Source organism: Orcinus orca, chromosome 11, assembly GCF_937001465.1.
Source record: "Orcinus orca chromosome 11, mOrcOrc1.1, whole genome shotgun sequence".
NCBI lineage: Eukaryota > Metazoa > Chordata > Mammalia > Artiodactyla > Delphinidae > Orcinus > Orcinus orca.
Genome location: NC_064569.1, coordinates 77,624,823 through 77,646,800, shown reverse-complemented (window position 1 = coordinate 77,646,800; position 21,978 = coordinate 77,624,823). Strand labels below are relative to the sequence as shown.

The following is a 21,978-nucleotide window of genomic DNA, read 5'->3' as shown; positions in this document are numbered from 1 at the left end:
TGTTAATGGCACCCATTATCTCTAGGCAAACTGATTAAAGGAACGTTTTTTGCAAAGTTGAGGATGAGGCCTCAGACTTATAGGGATCCCACTTTGATATCATCTCTTTTCGTTGCAACAAGAACAGAAAAAGATAAAACACACAAAACTGAAAGGGTAATTCTTAAAAAGGAACAATGTGTTTTTTTAAAAGATCATTTAGAAATCTTAAAATTAACCACTGAATACACATACGAACAAGGAAACATAAGACACGTTATAAGCCAAGTAATTCTGAAACTACATTTTAGTTCCAAACCCCAGTACACATCAATTGCATGAATTCAATTTTTTTTTTTATTCAGAACGTGTATCTTTGTTTTAAGACTGGTATAAACAAAAATAAAATACAAACAACTTGTTACTGACATGATAGCTGCAGTCATTAACTGCAAGAATACAGTAAAAAGGAGCCATACTAAATGTTAATATTCTTGCAACAGAATTACCCCAGTCATTTTATGGTAGTAAATTCTGGCAAGAAATGATAAATTCATTTGTTATTAAAGATACTTAAAGAATTTCCAAGATCAATCAGTTGTGCTGAAAATAAAATAGCAGTTTATTCAAAAGAGCCCTTACCTTTCTCTTATTTTCCTAAAAGATCTGCCATTTACAGGTAAACTACTATTTTCAGATCAGCTGTTCAAAACCAGGGTTCTTCCTGTAAATTCACATCTTAGCTTTAAATATAGTAAACTTACACTCATTTTCCCTTTCCAGTGGAATATCTAGTCTTGAAGTTAAAACACTTTCACAAAAAAGAACAATTTAAAATCCTTAATGGAAATCTTGGTTCTTACTTTTCTTCTACCTCATTTTCATTTTCTTGCATTATTTGTTCTTCTTCCTCATCACCAAAAGTCTGTTCCTGCATGGTAGTAAAGGAGAGAGATCTAGCAGCCACTTCTGCAGCGAGGCCAGCAGTGAAGGTAAAATCCGGTGACAGCTGTAGCTGTGCCAGCCTCTGCTTGATGGAGGGCTGCAATGAGGCCCCGTGGGTTGGGTGGGCAGGGGCCAGGCCACCTGCATCAGCCTGCTGGGACTCATCTTCGCTCTCACATTGGTAATACATTCTTTCTTCAGCTCCTTGGAGGAAGACTTCATTTGCAGAATTGTCTTTATTTTTACCATCTAGAGGGTATTCACATAAATACTCAGTCCTATTACTTATTTCATTGTCGGTTGTAGAGGGTTTATTATTTTCCTCTTCAGTATCATTTTTACAAACTTTCCCCATATCTGAATCCACTGATGGTTCTGAATTACTTATGGGTTCCACTGGGTCTACAGGACACAAGGATTTCAACACAGCTTCAAAGGAAAAAAACAAAGAAAGAAAGAAAGAAAAGAAAGAAAGGAAGAAAGAAAGAAAGAAAATAACTAAAAACCCAGCAATGATTTAAACTTTAATTTAAACTCCCAGTAGTTTTTTCTTATAAAGAACAATAAATAAATAAAAGCTAAATAAAACTTGCCAGTAAATCAATGTAAATTTATAAAACCAGAGAACTTTATGAGATAAAATGCCTAAGATATGAAATGAGATGGAGTTTTGATGAATATTTTACAACACCTCACATATCTCTTATTCAAAATATTAAAGCAGTGGTTCTCAAGGTGTGGCCCTTGAACCAATAGCATCAGTCAGCATCACCTAGGAATTTGGTAGAAATTCAAATTCTTCGGCTCCATCCCACACCTACTGAACTGGAAACTGAGTGAGGACTGGCTATGTTTTACAAGCCCTCCACTGAATTCTGATGCACACTAAAGTTTGAGAACCACTGTACTAAAGAATAAGCAGCATGGTTTTCACTAGTAGTATGTCAGATCAAACACCTAAGAGTAATCCAGGTAATCATCCTATCATCAACACATATATATTTACAAGTTAAAACAGCATGGGAAAAAAAATGCAACATACAATTCAACTCACTTGCCAACCACCTAACAAGACCCTGATGAAAATAAAGGCAAAACTTGTACACATTTTGTAATGCCACAGAAAAATATAAAATTAAATAAAACCTGCATTCCAGATCAACTACTGTACAGCGTAATACATAAATATTATATCCATACGGCAGAAGTTGTCCTTTCAAGGAAAATGAAGTTTTATTTAGCCCCTCTTGATGTTAGTAGGCAGTGGGTTGCTTGCTAGGCAGTCTCTCCTCCCATTATGAGGGGTTAGTACAATACAATATGTTATGAAGCATGACGGAAGAAAGAAAAAGCACGTCTTGAAGATCTGGCGTTTATTTAAAAAATAATTTTGTAAAACATGTCCATTTCCAAGAAACAGGTCCCTAAGCTGCAGTAACTCCACTAGAGAAGCAGCAACAACAGAAAAAAATGGCCACAGCAGGTTGCAGTGTAGAATTTCCCTCTCTAATTCCATTCGGACTTTACCCCTGTAGGCAGAGACGAAAACAACTCTGGAAGATGTACTGAAATTTTTCATGGGCAAAGCATTTTAAGGTTTCAGCTTTTTATTTACTTTCACAAACTAAATTAGCATTATTGCCTTTTCAAATGTAAACTATGGAAAACACATACCTGAAAAAGAGACACATTTCTCTCATCATTATATCTTTACCCATACTGTCAAGAAGATAATTTTAAAGCCACATGAAGAAAATACTAAACAATAAAAAAGGATATAAGTTCACATACAATGTTATTTTCAGATTTCATGTACAGTGTTAAGTCTATAAATCTGCTAATTCTTAAAGAATGCAACATATATTAGAAGTTGATTGATATTCCTGATTATTGTTAATTAAATGGGGGCAGGTAATCTGTATAATGCATCAACTGACTAGTGTGTTAACTCTGTGTTAGAATATAAACCTTCAGGAGTATGGGGATTTTTGTCTCTCGATCTATGTGCTAGGGATACAGCAGTAAACAGTATCTTAATATCTACTTGTTGAGTGAGTAATTTACTAAATGAATACTGTGGGGGATAATAAAGCCCCTATTTAAGACCAATTTAATTACAGAAACAAAAAAAAATTGAACGCATAGGAAACAACAGTGTCTAAAATATAATACTCTTAATCTCTGATTTATGTAGGCCATAAATATATGGACAAGCAAGTTTCAGGAACTCTGTTTTTACTGCTGCTTCTAGGAAGTTCTTCATCTACTACATGCTTTGCTGCTCAAGATGTCCTTTCATTTCACTAGAGTGCCCCAAGGTGTGAGGGTCCGTAGTGGTGGGAGAGGTGGTAGGACTGGAGCAGTAAGAGGGGGACTCATGGAGGAGAGACTGGTGGAGAGGACAGCATTCCTGGTAAAGGGATCACCATATATGTTTTTCATTAATAAAAACAGCAACCATCATCTAATTAGATAGATATAAGTAAAGGAAGATATCTATATTAGAAACAGTGGGGAATATAACTGGATGATGAACTCATGATGGAGAGGCTTGAAACCAGGAAAAGGAGTTTAGATTCAATACAATTAGAAAGGGGGAACCACCATAGGTTTTTAAGATAGAGAGCTATTATCAGTGTGCTGTTTGAGAAAAATCTAAGTAGCTTTCAAGGATAGATATAAGCTATCCTAAAAACTTAGAAGCTATCTTCTAAGAATAGCTTAGAAGAAAAAGGTATTGAAAATGCAAGTCAACTAAGAGGCTATCACAATATACGACCATAATCTTATGAGGACCTGGGCTACAAAGGGGGCCAATGGGAAGAAAGAAGGATAAAATCAAGAACTGGGGGTTTCCCTGGTGGCACAGTGGCTAAGAATCTGCCTGCCAATGCAGGGGACATGGGTTCGAGCCCTGGTCTGGGAATATCCCACATGCCATGGAGCAGCTAAGCCTGTGTGCCACAACTACTGAGCCTGTGCTCTGCAGCCCGTGAGCCACAACTACTGAAGTCCGTGCACCTAGAGCCCGTGCTCTGCAACAACAGAAGCCACTGCAATGAGAAGTCCGCGCACTGCAACGAAGAGTAGCCCCCGCTCACCGCGACTAGAGAAAGCCTGCACGTGGCAACGAAGATCCAACACAGCCAAAAATGAATAAATTAAAAAAAAAATCAAGAAGTGTACATCTGGACAAGGGAGGATGGTAGTGCTCCTAAGAGAAGAAAAGAGAACGAGGAGGAACCTTCCAGAGTATAGGTAATCTATATACTTCTAGTGAAAAAGAGAAAAGGAAGAGAAGGCAGTTGAGTCTGAGGCTCCACATACTCTAAAATGGAAGGGAAGTCCCACTCTACCTTCTTAGAAATCCATAGGAATTAATTCCTGAATTACGAATTAGCTAGTTTGATATTGTCAAGTACTAAGCTTCCCCTCTTTCCCTCTCCTGCCTCCCATGAAGTTCGACTAAAGAAAAGAAGGGTGGTTAACATAAAGAAGTTTAAGGGTAATCTTAGGTATTACCAGTCATCCAACTTTGTCCGAATCCAAGTATGGAGACAGCGTGCACAGAAGCATCTCTGCTTCCCATCTACTAAAGTGCTCAGATCAATTAAGTAACATAATGATATAGTTAAGGCCCTAGGTTTTAACTCATTTGTTTTAATAGTGAACATAGTTATTAATTTTGTGTTTTATTAAAGTAATTATAAAATAAACATAGGACAGAGTTTAGAATCTCAAATTCACTGAATTTGAAAACATCAATTTATTCACAACTCACTACCCATTTCAAAACAAATTTAGTAAAAAAAAATCAAATAACTGATGAAAAAGTCTAATTTCGTATTCCCAATCTGATTATATACCCACTCTTTTATTGATCAAATTAATTTTGTGTCTAGAAGAAAAAGTACTATACTTACTGGTGGATCCCTAGAATTAAAACCATAAGAAGTCTATACCTAAAATAAGATTTATAGTTCAAGAAAAAAGAATCCCTTACATTGAAATAACGTTTTACTCTGAAGTCAGTGCTTACCATGATCACTAAATAGAAGCTGCTTCCACTTCTGCCTTTCTGCCTCTGATGCTTTAAATCCCAGCACAGATTTTAGTTCTTGGAGTACCCTCTTGGATTCTTCATGCTCACGCTCCTGTCTCTCTCTGTCTTCTTGAGACAAGTAATAAAAGTCATCCTTTCTGAAATCACTGTCCATATCAATATCATCTACATAAGCTTCTAACTCCTGAAAATGAATAAAAGAAAAAGCACTGTACTTCGAGAGGACAATTTTCTAGTAGCATTCATTTACTTGCACCTATTGATCTCCAAGATTAAAAAAAATGACTCCTGGCACAGGTCATTAAAGCACAGTTGGGCGAACAAAGCAAACATAGATAAATTGAAATCTTAAAAAAACTTACCTGATACGAAGAGGGTTGTGGATGAGAAGTTTAACAACTTCGATTGTTATTTTTCTACTCTGATACCATTCTATAGATCTAGTCAAGATTACAGCTTTAGCTTTGTCAAAACCAATCAAAATTAGCAGGGCTGGTGGTTTGGGGAGGTGGTCAGGTATGTTAGTCTTCTTTGGTAGACATCTGTGGTTCTTTCTGACTTCCCAGCAAGTTTGAACACTATTGCTAGGATTGGGGAACACCTCATCTTATGGTTCTCCTTATCTCTAAGGGAGAGGGTAGGATCCTTGCTTACTCAGCTTCCCTTGCAGTTATGGTTAAGGAAAATGAGTTGAGATCCTCTAATCGGGTGTACCTGGATCAGATCTGATTCAGAAGTTTGTTATAAAAGAAATAGGCATACTACCAAATGTAAAATAGATAGCTAGTGGGAAGCAGCCGCATAGCACAGGGAGATCAGCTCAGTGCTTTGTGACCACCTAGAGGGGTGGGATAGGGAGGGAGGGAGGGAGGGAGATGCAAGAGAGAGGAGATATGGGGATATATGTATAGCTGATTCACTTTGTTATAAAGCAGAAACTAACACATCATTGTAAAGCAATTATACTCCAATAAAGATGTTTTAAAAAAAAAAAAAAAAGAAAGAAATAGGCATTTTGAGGGATCCATTCCGGCAAGGATGGTGGCAGATCAAGCTTCCAGAGGTAGAGGTTCTGAAGATAGTTTTCATTATTCAACATTGATGGAGCAGGTGGCAACATCTGCACCCAGTGACTTAGCAGTGATGTTGCCACTGGAACAGTTCTTTTGAGTGATTTTGGCTGTTTACCCCAACGTGCTTCAAGCCTGATTATCTGGACCTCTGAAATATTCTGTCAGCTATGTAATGTTTTTAAACAAATTTCTTGTAGGTTAAACTAAGTAGGGTTGGTCTCCCTTTGCAGTTAAGAATACTGAATAGGCAGTATGACCTAAGGAAAAGAAGCCTTCTTCAGAATGAGCAATCTGTTGTCAACAACTAACACAATCATTTAAAAAAGTATTTTATAAAGGGTATAGCATACACACATGCAGCCAAATGCACAAATCTTAAATGTATAGGATTTTTACATAGGCACAGAGACTGGTAAACCACCACTCTGATCAAGATAAAAACATTTCCAGCATCCCAGAAGGTACCTTTGCTAATGCAGTAACTTTTAATGCATTTCATCACTTTTGAGTATTTAAAAAATGGACAATTAGATATAAACAGGAAAATGTGTGGGTAGATTCAATGGATCCAAATTCAAGGCACTAAGAACTAATGATATGATATAAATTCAATACATTGTATTGTGATTCTGAAGTTCACTAGAAATATAAATTCAACAACTTACGTGAACTTATCCATGTCACTTACAGAGAAAGGTAGGTAAGTTATGTACGTGAAACTCTTTAGGGGAAAAAAAAGCAATTTTCACCCTTACCTGCTCCTCAGGGATTGGATCCTTGTCTGCAATGTGTAGAGGAGGCTGCATCAGAGGTACCACAGTACAGTGTGGGTTTTCACACGCCATTTCAGGTTTGCCTTGAAAAGAAACACAGAAATGAGTGAACATCTATTAAAGTTAACAAAGGTAATATCTATAGACTTACAATTTAAGTTAAACTCTTGGAGAAGAAAAACCTGTTTTTTCTCTCCCTTTTTCACCTTACCATAGTATCTGTCACACAGTAGGTACTCTAAATACTTGCTGAACAATCAACTTTGTTCATTGCACAGAAACAGGCTCAAGACAGACCCACTGTTCCCTACAAAAACAAACTTTGATCTTGTACTTCGCTTAAACTATTTTTATTCTCAGGAGCAGTTAGGATTGGAAATGAGTTTCACAAGTAAATAGATTGAAAAGATCACCCAGGTGAGCTTAACTTTAATTATTTAAAATTGGTGTTTGGCATCTAATCTCAGGGTTACTTGGCCTCATGTCCAGCTCTCTATCTTTTATCATTATCTCTCTACTTTCAAGAAGCAGGGGTTAAGCCTCTAGGTTTTTACCTTTCAAGAGTAATGATAGATACATGGTTGGGAACAGAGCTGGGGGGACTCTCAGCTGGCATGGGCTGGTGTGGTCAAAGCAAGCTAGGCTGGGGTGGGAAGAACCTTCAGTAGGTGTGAATCAGCAGAAATGTGACTTAGTCCACAGCAGCAGGCGACTGGTTACATACAAAGGATTGAATAAATAAGTAAATATATTGAAACTAATGACAGCCAAGCTTCTCATAATCACAAAAGAGAGGAACAAATATACAGGGGGGAAGGCCAGAATAAACTATGTGGTATTAGAATTGAATTGGAGGTATTGGTATGAACTCATGGCTTACAACATATATGGATAGACAGATACAGAAATAGAGATGGAGTGTACACATGTATATACAGAGATGTATTTCACAGCTCTGTACACTGAGAAGTGGTAAAAGGAGTAACATCCCAATGGCTCTGAGCATACCCAGCACCTAGATCTTGGTTTCTAAATGTCATTTTCCATTAAAAGGAATGAGGGCTTCTTGGAGACAAGGCTGATGTTATGGCTGGAGGCAGGGAAAGTATGAGACAAAGTAAAGAAGTGCTCAAAGAATGATGGTGACACGAATCACCTTGAATGGGCTCCCTCTGGTCAATCTTTGGACAACCTGGGCAACAATATAACATAAAAGTAACAAACTATGATCTACTGAATAAAATAAGAATCCATATATCCACACTGATATAAATAAGTAAATAAGTGGAAAGGGGGAGCGATGCTTAACCTTAAAATAGAGTGTCAACTAGTAAGTGTAAATGGAAAATGGAAGTAGAAAATTACCATTTGGCAACCATCACAGTAATACCCAATTCAAGCAAGAACTATCAATGGATGCTAAAACTAGTGGGTGAAAAAATTTTAAGCTAATTTATTCTATTCACTCATAAAATTCACTATTTTTTGTATATACAATTTTATAAGTTTAGACAAATTAGAGTCATGTAATCACCTCTACCACCACAATCATGATACAGAATAGTTCTATTACGTCAAAACATTTACTTATGCTGCCTCTTTGTACCCTACTCCTCCCTCCATATCCAACTCCTAGTAACCATTGATATGTTTCCTGTTCCTATTAAATTTTATCATTTTCAGAATGTCATATAAATGGAATCATACAGTATGTAGTGATTTGAGTCTGTCCTCTTCTGATTAGCATAGTGCATCTTCCATCTTATTAATGTATCAGTAGTTCACTTCTTTTTTATTTCTGAGTAGTATTCCACCGTATGCGTGGATATAATGGCTTACCTATTCATCAGCTGAAGGAGCCTTGGGCTATTTCCTGATTTTGATGGCATACTACGGGTATGTAAAAGAATGTCTGTTTTTCAAAAATGTGAACAGAACTATTTAGGGGTAATGGGGTTTCATGTCCGTATCTTACTCTCAAATGGTTCAGAATAATACCACCAAAAGAATTTAAAGACAGATACACAGAGAGATAAAGCAAATGTGGTAGAATGTCAACAACTGGGGAATCTGGATGAACGGTATTTAGAATTATTATTCTCGTGATATTCTTATAATTTTGAAATAACTAAAAAAAAAAAAAAGATATGGCAAACTAAAAGCACCTGCTTCTTAAAAAAATTCAAACGAACAGTTTTATTTCAAGTTGTGTAGCCAAGGCTACTATGGGCATTTTAGTGAGAAAAGTTTGTGAATACTTGTATCTTACTTCATGTCATTATCACCTATGAGCAAAAGCCACATACACAGAGGCCATCATGAAATGGCTTATCATCTGCCCAATGATTTGGAGACAATTTTAACAATCATGTTTGAGTGACTAAGATTCAACATCTCAGAGTATGCCAAGGGAGGGGTGAATGAGATGGTCAGTGGTCTTCTGAGTGTTTCTATTTATGGAAAATACACTTAAAAGCTCCAGAGTCATATCAAAAAGTTTAATATGTATAAATATTTGCACATACTAAAAATTCTTGGCAAATTTATCCTTTGGAGAAAGAATTATTCACCATTTACATTTGAGATATAAAGGAAATCTATTGGTAGTATATTGGTAATTAGCTTGTTAACATTTCCTTTGAAAAAAGTTAACACTTTTACTATCTAAGGACTTAGTTTGTTTAAGACATTAAAGTATTACAGATCTAGCTGTAAACAAAACAATGACTAACAGGATGATAAAGCATTACTCACCTTTGGCAGCAATACAATTTCTATACATAAATCTGATTAACCTCATAATAAGGTTCCAAGGGATAAACATGGTATTGACTTGCAGCATAAGTTTAAAGATTAATATGTCAACCATTTACAATGGAATTAGTGAAATTAGTAAAAACAAGTATAAAATCTGGGTCCAAAGGAAAGCAGTTTTGCCGAAAGTTTCAAGACTGCCTTTTTACCTAGCAGTACAAGGCACTCTGATGTTCCTATTAAATAACGGCACATTTTAACACATTTTCTTTTTTTTTAACATCTGTATTGGAGTATAATTGCTTTACAGTGGTGTGTTAGTTTCTGCTGTATAACAAAGTGAATCATCTACATGCATACGTATATCCCCATATCCCCTCCCTCTTGCATCTCCCTCCAACCCTCCTTATCCCACCCCTGTAGGTGGTCGTAAAGCACCAAGCTGATCTCCCTGTGCTATGCAGCTGCTTCCCATTAGCTATCTCTTTTACATTTGGTAGTGTATATATGTCAATGTTACTCTCTCACCTCGTCTCAGCTTACCCTGCCCCCTCCCCGTGTCCTCAAGTCCATTCTCTATGTCTGTGTCTTTATTCCTGTCTTGCCCCTAGGTTCATCAGAACCTTTTTTTTTTTTTTTTTAGATTCCACATACATGTGTTAGCATACGGTATTTCTTTTTCTCTTTCTGACTTCTTCACTCTGTATAACAGACTCTAGGTCCATCCACCTCACTACAAATAACCCAATTTCGTTTCTTTTTATGGCTGAGGAATATTCCATTGTATATGTGTGCCACATCTTCTTTATCCATTCATCTGTCGATGGACACTTAGGTTGTTTCCATGTCCTGGCTATTGTAAACAGTGCTGCAATGAACACTGTGGTACATGACTCTTTTTAATAACAAATATGCAGTACCAGCTAACATAGCATTTGTATACTAATTTTTTTTTTTTTTTTTGCAGTACGTGGGCCTCTCACTGTTGTGGCCTCTCCTGTTGAGGAGCACAGGCTCTGGACGCGCAGCCTCAGCGGCCATGGCTCACGGGCCTAGCCGCTCCGCGGCATGTGGGATCTTCCCGGACCAGGTCACAAACCTGTGTCCCCTGCATCGGGAGATGAACTCTCAACCACTGCGCCACCAGGGAAGCCCTTGTATACTATTTTTAAATGACTGACGTATTTTATCTTAAAAGTAAACTGAATTTCTGGCCCCTGATTACCAAACTCATTATTACCCTAACTGGAAAAGAGTTTCTGGAAGTCCTAATAATGGAATAATACTATTAAAATCTATTTGTTTAATTAATTTTTTTAAAAAGGAGGTATATGATTCAGGGAACTTTCAAAGCATATTTTTTATTTACAAAAATAAGAGCCAAGACTTTATATTCAGTGTCAATTTGTACATATAAATTAACTTTTTTTTAGTAAACTAAGTAATTTTGTCAAGTCAGTTTCATCACATAGATAAGAAGTACACCTAATAAAATCTTGCCAGAGAAGAATAAGCATATCTGATAAGGGTACGCAAAAGAACTCTCTCATAGGTACCTTTTTTATCTGTGTTTCTTCGTAGCAACTTGTCCACTTGAGAAATGGCCTCTTCCCAGCAATTGTTGCTCGCTTGAACATGAGGCTGAATCAACTTTAATTTCTCTTCTAGGATTTGATAAGCTTCTGACACTAGTTCTTGTGTTTCTTTAGTACAAACAAGCTTTTCAAGTTCATCTTCAAAAATTATTACCCTGAGTAATAAAGAAAAACAGCAACAGATTTCTAAACTATGAACTGAAATGTATAATTCGCAAGGTTGATTTAAGAAATAAGTTTATAAGATGAAAAAAGCTCTGGACATGGAAGGTGGTGATGGCTGCACAACAATATATATGTATTTAATGCCACTTAACTGTATGCTTAAAAATGGTTAAATGGTAAATTTTATGTTATGTGCATTTTACCACAATTTTTAAAAAAGCTTATAAAGAGTATTCATACATTTATTCAACAAGTATTTCTTGCATACATACCAGGCATTTTACAAACTGAAAGGATAAATTAAACCCATTTCCTACTTATAAGAAACTTAAATCAAATCAGGGAAATTATACATATACAATACAATATCATAAAAAATTAAAATTAACATTTTATTTCCATTCCAAATTAGGTCTAGAGAGTTGAAGAAACTTGCCCAGGTCATAGAGCTGGTAAGCTGTGAAGCTGGGCTAAATCCAGGCACAAAATGACTGAGCGATAAAGACAGGCTTATAAGAATTCAGAAGAGGAGGAAGTTACCACCAGCTATGGGTATAGACAGGGAACAGCTAAGGAAGAGGTACTTCTGAGGTAGCACTGAAGCATGGATAAAATCGGAGCATGTACAGAAGACAAGGAAAGTCATTCTAGATGGTACATGGGGAAAGGCATTTATACAGTTGGCTGGACTGAAGGAAAGAAGTGAGAAATAAAGACAGAAAGCAGCCTGTAGTCAGGTTATGACAAACCCTTTCTGTAGAATGTTTTATACAGACTTTAGTCTAAGCTGTTATAGTCCAAAATCAGTGAAAATTTTCAGATAAGTAAGAAAGCATATATATGCCTCAGAAACATTAATCTTGCACTCTAGAGGCCAGGAGAACAGTTAAAGGGTTAATGTCCTAGGGTAGGCAAGCGAGAGTGGGAATATCAAAGGGGACAAGCGAGAGGGAGGGATGAAACACAAAATTTTTTAGATAACACTTTTAAAAGTTGTGTGTGGCAGTGCTAAAGGGCAAATCAGATATGATGGTTTGTGACTGGTTTGCTCTCTAGTGAAAGTATTTTGAAAGGTGACATGTAGTAGCATACATAGAATATTTCATTTTTAAATAGGAAACATACTTCCCATGCATCATTCATAATCCCTGACCAAGGTAAAAAGCCCTTCTTTATCATTTTCATGTCCATCCAGTGTAGCACTCCTCCTTCTCGAGCCACCTTCCCTCACGCTAATGCATTCCATTACGCCCTGTATATTTCTGATTCTATTGCCAAACATTAATTCTTTATAGACCCTGGCTTTGCCTAACACAGCCTTTCCACTGAAATCTCTCATGATGATCCAACTTTTGCCACCCACTCAAGTGGAGATTGCCTTATCTCCCATTATTTCCTGTGGGAGACAGGGTTTTCTTAGAACGGCAGCAACAGACCACTGGAACATCCCTGCCTCACAGTTTCTTAGTTTTACACTATGCTGTAATCTTTACATCAAACTTAAATACCTATCTCAGACCTTGAACTGATGGGTAAAAACTTCTCTTCTTAAAATGTCTTTCTGAACTTAATTTCCTATCCTTGTGCATCACCTCCTTCTTCACTCCAGTAAATTAGCTTTTTGATTTTACTGAGACTTCAAGTCCTTTTGGCCCATTTTCTTATCTTACAAAATCAATTGCTGCCCTCCCCCTTCTACTTCTTGCCTGGTATCCAGGGTCAAGTACATCAACTACAATCTTCTCAACTCATTAAATTCCTGTGACCTTCCCCTGATTACAACATGAACCCAATCATTCATTTGATCCAGTCCTATACTATGAGTATCTGTTACAGAAAAATTTCACTGAAATGACTGGACCCTACATTTCACTAAGGCGGAGTACCAAACTATGGATTCTACATTTTTATTATTCAACTGGGGCCAAAAAACTTGTTCTATGCTATAGAAAAATGTCCAAACCTGCTCTGATTTATTCAGAAAAACAGCAACATTTTTCTCATCAACTGTATGTAATAATACTTCTCTGCTTTTGTCCTATCTTTCTAGGTTTTCTGTTGACATCAGGTAAAGTAAAAACTACATAAATGGCTCCCCCAAATTACAGTACTTACAAATCACTGTTTGTCTGCTACATTTGTACCTTTAAACCATCGTTTAGGCTGCAATGTCTCAATTTTGCTGCTGCTTTTTAGCTAGGACACAAGCCAACGACCACAATGGCACAAGACTGAAGCTTGCTAATCATGGGGACATTTTCTTACGTGGCTTCTAAACTTACTCATTCAGTAATGCTTTCAGATGGAGCTGCAAGCTGCGTACTGCTGTGTGAACATTATTCAGTTCTCTTGACTTCTGCTGAGTTTTGGATAAACGCTGGGGTACTACTGACTGGTGCTGAGTTTCAAAGTACCGATAGAACTCATAGCTGCGCTTAAGCTCTTCCAAACAGGCAGAATGAGCATGAGGTAGACCTTGAGTCACATCAGATAGAATATGATGAGGCAAAAGTGCTGGAGTAAGTAAGGGCCCAGGAGGTGAATTAGCCGTAGAAAGTAACAGGGCTAACCGCCTGAAGAACTCTGAACTCTGTGCCACCCAGAGTTGGAACAAAACCTAAAAAAAAAAAACAAAAACAAACAAGAAAAAAGGACTAGATCAATAAAAAATATTGGTCAACATTCAAAACAAGAAAACAAACTACAGATTTGTTTATCTTAACTTCTGGTTTAAACTTTTCACTTTATTCTAAGTAATGAATATAGCTGAGTTTGAACTAACTCTAAGAGTAGCCAAGAATGTTACGTCAAATTATATAGTCATGGCACATGGGAACTTCTGATCATAATATAGCAGCTAATACCAGTATATAATTTAGTACAGTTCTGTCCTAAACGAGAGATGCTGATGGAATGAGACACAGCTAATTAGAAATGAATGTTCTTTGATGAATTATTTTAAAAATGTACACAGGGCTTCCCTGGTGGCACAGTGGTTGAGAGTCTGCCTGCTGATGCAGGGGACTCGGGTTCGTGCCCCGGTCTGGGAAGATCCCACATGCCACGGAGCGGCTGGGCCCGTGAGCCATGGCCGCTGAGCCTGCGCATCTGGAGCCTGTGCTCTGCAACGGGAGAGGCCACAACAGTGAGAGGCCAGCTTACCGCAAAAAAAAAAAAGAAAAAAATGTACACAAAGGAGAAAAGGAGACAGCAGGAATGATGGACCTATGTAAGTCCAAAGAAACAACTCATTGATGGAGCCAGAGTTTGGGCTTCAAACTATACCATTATTTTGGCCTAGGAAATAGCTAAGAAAAAACATAAAAATCAGTCCCAGAGCGATCATACTCAGGAATGTCTGGCATGAGAAACTACAACACACATTCTCAAAAGACACACCCGGAGTCTGGCAGCAAAGGATTCCTCCAGATAGTACTATTCAAGAGGACAATATCAAACAAACAAATACAATCTAGTCTGAACAGGAGTTAGCAGACAATAAAAAGAGGATAATTTACCACTCTGGATAATTTAGATTTCAGTTTTTTATAACCATGAAAATGGACATTATTTAAACTGTTTTATTAAATGAATTTTAACATTATGCAAATAATGAATTAAGATAATTTAATGTAAACCTATTTTACTATTAACTCATTTTTTTTTTTAAATGAGCAAGGCCAAAATTCTAAATCACTGAAGATACACTATCTAGGGGTTCTTAAATATAAATACAAGGTATCTCACAAGTCTTATTTAACCATTAAATTTTGTTACTAAAATGATTTTCTTTATCCTTTATTTTTTAATTCACCAAGTATTTCTTGAGCACCTATGATGTGCCAGGCAGTACTCTAGGTGCTGATAATACAGCAGAGAACAAAAGTGAAAAATATCCCTGCCCTGATGAAGCTTATATTCAAGTAGGGGGAGTAATAGATATTAACAAGTAAAATAAGTTTCTTGTCTGATGGGGTATGGGGAAAATACAGCAGAGAAGGGGAACAGCAAATGTGGGTTTGTGTGTGTATATGTGAGGGGAAGAAGAGGGAGAGAGAAGCAAAGGGAAGAAGGGGTGGCTAGGAGGGTCTCTAAATTCATCTGAAGGAACTGAGCCACTATGAGGAAAGAGTTCCAGGGAGTAGAAGGTTCAAGTGCAAAGTCCTGTAGTAGGAGTATACTTGGCACATCTGAGGAACAGCTAGGTCCATGCGGCTGGGATACAGTAAGCAAGGGGGAGCATGGTAAGTGATGAAGTTACTGAAGTAACTCTGGTTTTTACTCTAAGAGAAATGGGGAGCCACTGAAGGATTCTAAGCAGAAGAGTAATATTATCTGAGTTAAGCTTTAACAAGATCATCCTGTGTTGAGAGATCATAGGGAGGTGAGCACAAGCGAAGACAGGAGATTACTGCAATAATCCAGGTGGGAGTTAACATGGTAGCTCATATCATAGTGGTTGGTGGTAAGAGGTAAGCAGCGGTGAGACAAGTGACAGAATCTCTTGACAGACTGTTTATGAGGAAAGGTGTTAACAAGGATGAGTCCAGAGTTTCAGACCACAGAAATTAAAAAATCAAGTTGGCATAGCTTACTGCCATTTTAAAAAAGACAAATTTATTATCTAATCACTGCCATATTATACAATTAAACCAAAACTCAGAAATACACATTTTTTTCTGTTTGTTCTTTGAATAAGGGAAGCCGCTCTGGATGAGGGGATAACCACAGTTTATGGGCAATTAGGAAATTTTGATTTAAAGCATTTTCAGGGAATTCCCTGACAGTCCAGTAGTTTGGACTCGGTGTTTTCACTGCTATGGTCCAGGTTCGATCCCTGGTCGGGGAACTAAGATCCTGTAAGACACACAGCATGGCAAAAAAAAAAAAAAAAGTCTTTTCACAAAATGCAGATTTGTTTTTTAAAGCAGGAAATACACTCTTTATAATAATAATAATTTTATAAAAAAACTAAGAGTTTTAAACTAAGAAAAAAAGAGAGGTAAGGACTCTGTACTAGATATTTCACAAGTCTCTCCTCAGGATGCAATTAGGAAGTTTCTTTCCTTTTCAAAGATGCAGCACTTACAATTCCTAAGTTCTCCTAAGGGAAGATATGTGAACAATTAAAAACACACAACCCCCAGATGTATTTTCTTTAGAGGACACAACGAAGATTACAAAGGAAAACAAGAGGCCCCGATTTATTTGTAAACCATCTTTCACTACATTTTTAAAAAAGCTTTAGTTAGTGTTGCTCTTTTGAGAAAGAATTTTAAAATTTAACTTACAAAATCCATTTAAAAATTCTTTATCTGGATATAATGCCAACTGTACAAGGTGGCACTACACAGTTTTTGAACATTACAGGGATTTTCAGCAGTTTATAAACTCTGTAAATCTCAAGATAGGCTTCTTTTGGAGTCCGATATTCCTGGTAACAATGCAACACAATCATCAGGTTTAGTTATAGATTAGTTATATGTCAAAATAAAGCAGAATTAAAATACTAAAGTTTGTCTGACTTGTAAAATAATATGGGTGAGCAAAAAGGATCCAGCTACAACCAGTACCATTGGTGGTGGAGTAGAGAGATAACAAGCGAACAAGTCCCACAGTTTAGAGTAGGTCATGTCAGATGCAATTTAAAAACTCAGATAACATTTATTAATCACTCACTCTCTCCCAGGTATTGGACTGGCAAATATTTAATCCTTTAGTGATCAGCATTATGGTTATCTCATTTTATGAACGCAGAAACAATGACTTGCTCAAGTCCACATTAGCAGTCAGGTGAGAGTCAAACCTAGAAAGTCTGACTCCAGGAGGCCCACTGTTTCTTTTTGCTGCCTGTACTTTGGCCAAAATATAATCCAGGATTTAACAAGCTTTTTAAAAAGCATAAAGAAATAGGGAAATCACTGAGACATCTTGATGAGTAAACAAAAAAATAAGTTAAAAGGGAAATTAAGAAATATGACCATAATTCTTTCTCCAAACCCTTCTTAAAGAGTAACAGCTATTACCATTTTGGGTTAACCTTTATACAACAAGCCCTGTTGTAGGTATTTTGTTTGTTTTCTCATTTAATCTAACACCTTGTTGGGCAGGTATGGTAACTCCTTTTTACAGATTAGGTAAGTTCAAAGAACAAGTCACTCAAGGTCAAATGACCAGTCAGTGTCAGGGCTAAAATATAAACCCATGTCTGCTCAATTCCAAAGTCGCTGCTTTTTCATCATTAAGAATCTCCCAAATTGTTCTTTGAAAATAACTTTATTTCCATCATAGAGTAAAGCATGGTCGTGGTATTGAATTTGGAAGTAAATGGAATTACCTACAGTGCAACCACACTAAAGAGTAGCTATTGGTATATTAGTATTTTCTCATGGGCTTTTTCTAAACACAGAGTTACTAAATATATATTTATGTATCCTGATTGTTTCACTGGTTTCTCCAAGTTTTTACAAAATCTTCATAAGCAAGTTGTAGCTGGTATACAATGGTTCACCATGTTGGACTTACTGTGATTCATGCAGCTATTCCTCTACTGCTGCACATTTAGGCTGTGTTCCATTTTTCACTATCATAAGCAAAACTAATAAGCAACCTGGTATATAAAGCTTTAATATATTTGAAATCATTTCCTTAAGAAAGATTTACAGAAGTGGAATTACTGATTTAAAGCATATAACATTTTTAAGGCACTTTAAATGTCAAACTGCATTCTGAAACAAACTTTAGGGAACTAAGGAAACCAGTAAGAAAACTATTGTAGCAGCCTCAGTAAGAATGATGGCAGCTGGGACTAGAATGGTGGGAAATGACATGAAAAAAAGTGAATGAGTTTAAAATGTATTTTGAAGGTGGAACCAACACAAAAATCTACTCATAGCTTATATGTGAAGGGTAAAAAGAGTTATGGATAAGAAGGATAGTGCCCAGGTTTCTAGCTTAATAAGTTGTATGATGCCATTTATTAAGATGGGTTAGAATGAGGTTAAAAGTAAATCAAGGCAAATTTCAAGTGACTGGAAAGAAAAACAGGAGAACTAGAGTTTTTATGTGGATCTGAAAATTTTAAAGATGTAAAAGTTTATGCGGTTCAAAACAAAATGAATCTTGAAAAATATGCTGTTAACTACACTTGCACTGATTTCCATGGTATCAAGTGAAGTTTAGAGGCTAGAAATAAAAAAATATCTAAGTGGAGTTTGCTAAATACTGAAAAGGAAGTTAAAGACATTTGGCTTGACTTTTTAAAAATACTACTGGAATCTTACAATGCATACAGTTAGTTTTTTAAGATGCTTTAACTTATGTTTTTTCATGTTATTTTTTTCTACTACTAACTCCAAAGGAGTTCATTAAATGAATGTACCATAAATCTCATTACCAATCTCAAATCACTGAACTTTTAACTCGTTTCGAAGATTTGCTGCTGTGGTAATATTATGAACGTATATCTTTGATTACTTCCTGAGATGAATCTGTGAGCTTAAAATTGCTGGCGTAAAGGGTACATACCTTTGTGAAGAATGGTATTCACAGCTGAAGTGAAGCATACTAGTAAGGCTGAAAATTTTTATCACATTTATTGGCCATTTCTGGTTTTTGTGAACTGGCAATTCACACACCTGACCTATCTTCAATAGGTTTCACATACCTTAGTGCTCTTTATATAGAAAGAATTCAAGCCCTTTGTTTATAAATCACTGCAATTTTTTCCCTGAGCTTATTTACATTTAAAGTATACAGCATTTGGGGCTTCTCTGGTGGGGCAGTGGTTAAGAATCCATCTGCCAATGCAGGGGACCCGGGTTTGAGCCCTGGTCCGGGAAGATCCCACATGCTGCGGAGCAACAAAGCCCATGCACCACAACTACTGAGCCTGTGCTCTACAGCCCGCGAGGCACAACTACTGAGCCCATGTCCTGCAACTACTGAAGCCCACGTGCCTACAGCCCGTGCTCAGCAGCAAGAGAAGCCACTACAATGAGAAATGAGAAGCCTGCGCACCGCAACGAAGAGTAGCCCCCCCTTACCACAACTAGAGAAAGCCCGCACGCAGCACTGAAGACCCAATGCAGCCATAAATAAATAAATAAATAAGTAAATAAACAAACAAACAAAAGAAAACAAAAAAAGAATCCATCTGCCAATGCAGGGAACACTGGTTCGAGCCCTGGTCCGGGAAGATCCCACGTGCCACGGAGCAACAAAGCCCATGCGCCACAACTACTGAGCCTGTGCTCTAGAGCCCACGAGCCACAATTACTGAGCCTGCAAGCCTAGAGCCCGTGCTCCACAACAGGAGAAGCCACCACAGTGAGAAGCCTGTGCACCGCAACAAAGAGTAGCCCCCGCTCGCTGCAACTAGAGAAAGCCCACGTGCAGCAACGAAGACCCAATGCAGCCAAAAATAAATAAATAAAATTAAAAAATATATATATATACAGCATTTAAAGTTTAGAAGTTTAATTCTTATGTAGTCAAATATATCCTTTTATGTGGTTTTTAATATATGAAAAAATTCTTGTTCCATATAAGAATTTTGGAGATTTTCCAAGGAAAGGTGCTGATCTTGTAGGTTTTTTACCCATGTTTGTTGAAACAAATGGCTAGTAAATAAAATCACTCATATATTGGGTTCCTACTAAATTCATTTATCTTCAAACTCTAATTTAATATAAGAAATGCCTATAGTAAGAATTTAAAGTATTTCAATATCAGAACATAAGGATCTCCTCTATTCATTCATTGATTCATTTATTTATGGCTGCACTGCACAGCATGTGGTATCTTGGTTCCCTGACTGGGGATGGAACCTGTGCCCCCTGCAGTGGAAGCGCAGAGTGCTAACCACTGGACCGCCAGGGAATTCCCACTCTTCATCCAATCTTCACAGTGCTGTCCCTCTTTAAAGGCAGTTTCAAAAACATCAGTAAGGCTATTATGGTAATGGTATCCAGCAAACAACAAAAGAAACAGGTGCACCATTTATATTCAGAAAGCACAGGCACAATCCAAATGCATCTATCTTTTCAGCCCTTCCCATCCATGAATGGATTACCTTCAATGCAGGCAGGCTGAAGCCATCTGTAAGGTTATGTGCTTCTTCTTCTGAAATCTGCTCTTCACTAAGTCCAAGGCCCAGCTCCTTAAAAGGCACCACACAGATGTAGTTGGTTACATTGTCACTCTCAGAGTTCAGGGGGTAGGTTAAATTAGGTTAAGGCAATCAACAAAGCCTTTTCATTAAAGCATAAAGAGTACAATAAAACTGTCCAAAATTACCTTTACTTATCTTTGTTCTGAACTTTGAGGAGATTTACATCAGTTTTTTAAAAAAGAAACTAATCTTAAAATCTAATATATTAATATACCTCAAATCTTACAGGATACTTGAGAATAAAATGTCTTTATAGCTGGAGAATTAAAAGTTCAACTCTTCACAAGCGCTAAAGTGCTAATTTAGTTATTTTTCGCATCTACCTTTTGAAACTGTATTATGTACTTTATTGTATCGTGGCTCAGGCCCTTACCACTCTACAGCAAATACTTCCTCTTTTCCTCCAAGTCTGCACACTGCAGGACATCATTACCTGACCGTTACCTGAAAACATGAACTACTGATGTAAGTAACACTAAGCCTGTTCCATCAAGGTTGCTGACATAGACTGCTGCTGTTTCTGCCTTCCTCTTCCTCATGCGCATCTATCAACATTATTATGTGACTTCCTCCTCTTTCATTGTTTTTGTAAAGAATTATATCCATACAATTCTTGATATTTGAACTCTTCATGCATTTATAACATATCCCTATTTTGTCGTATTATAATAATCTTTTGATATAGTACTAGGCAGAATCTATAAATATTCTATTTGTGAGATTGGTTTTTATTTGGAACTGAGATTATAGTATCTGCATAAATAAAATGATGTACTGTAGCTTTCTATCTAAACTTTTCTATGGTCTGAAATAGTTTTTTGTTTTTTTTTTTGCGGTACGCGGGCCGCTCACTGTTGTGGCCTCTCCCGTTGCGAAGCACAGGCTCCGGACGCGCAGGCTCAGCGGCCATGGCTTACAGGACCAGACGCTCTGCGGCATGTGGGATCTTCCCGGACCGGGGTACAAACCCGTGTCCCCTGCATCGGCAGGCAGACTCTCAACAACTGTGCCACCAGGGAAGTCCCTGAAATAGTTTTTTTTTTAAAACTACAAAATCATCTGGACGAGATAAAAATTTTTTCATTCACTTAGTTTTTGAATAAGTAATATATTCAAAGGATTAAAAATTTATAAGGTATTAAGGGGTATAGTAAAAACTGCTTCCTACCTCTATCCCTTAGCCACCTAGTTCACCTACCCAAAGGCAAAGGCAATCACTGTTACCAGTATCTGGTGTATACTTCAAGATATTTTATGGTTATGTACATACATAAAAGGAAATCCAAATATAAATGTGTATGTGGGGATATATATATATGTGTATATACACATGCACACACTCTTATTTATCCCCTCATATATACAATCCCTTCTATGCACAAATGGAAGGGTAGTATAAATACTGCTCTGTGCACTTCGCTTTTTTTTTTTTCATTTAACAACATAATTTGGAGATCAT

At 37.1% G+C, this 21,978-nt stretch overlaps 1 protein-coding gene across 13 annotated transcripts in view; it reads right to left on the bottom strand.

Moving 5' to 3' along the window:
- Positions 1 to 345: 345 nt before the first annotated feature.
- The window catches only part of VEZT (vezatin, adherens junctions transmembrane protein), a 72,680-nt gene continuing 51,047 nt past the window's right edge, over positions 346 to 21,978 (bottom strand). For 8 of the 13 annotated variants that reach the window (XM_033427694.2, XM_033427695.2, XM_004269530.3 and 5 more), the window contains 6 exons: positions 20,421 to 20,568; positions 13,630 to 13,964; positions 11,144 to 11,337; positions 6,816 to 6,916; positions 4,964 to 5,171; positions 346 to 1,353 (listed from right to left, as the gene is read on the bottom strand). In XM_033427694.2, coding sequence (XP_033283585.2) covers positions 839 to 1,353; positions 4,964 to 5,171; positions 6,816 to 6,916; positions 11,144 to 11,337; positions 13,630 to 13,964; positions 20,421 to 20,568 — 1,501 coding nt within the window. In that variant the 3' untranslated portion in view covers positions 346 to 838. Of the gene's footprint in view, positions 1,354 to 1,435; positions 2,454 to 4,963; positions 5,172 to 6,815; positions 6,917 to 11,143; positions 11,338 to 13,629; positions 13,965 to 20,420; positions 20,569 to 21,978 lie in introns of those variants that run through there. The other 5 variants (XM_033427700.2, XM_033427701.2, XM_033427704.2 and 2 more) reach the window with 3 other exon arrangements.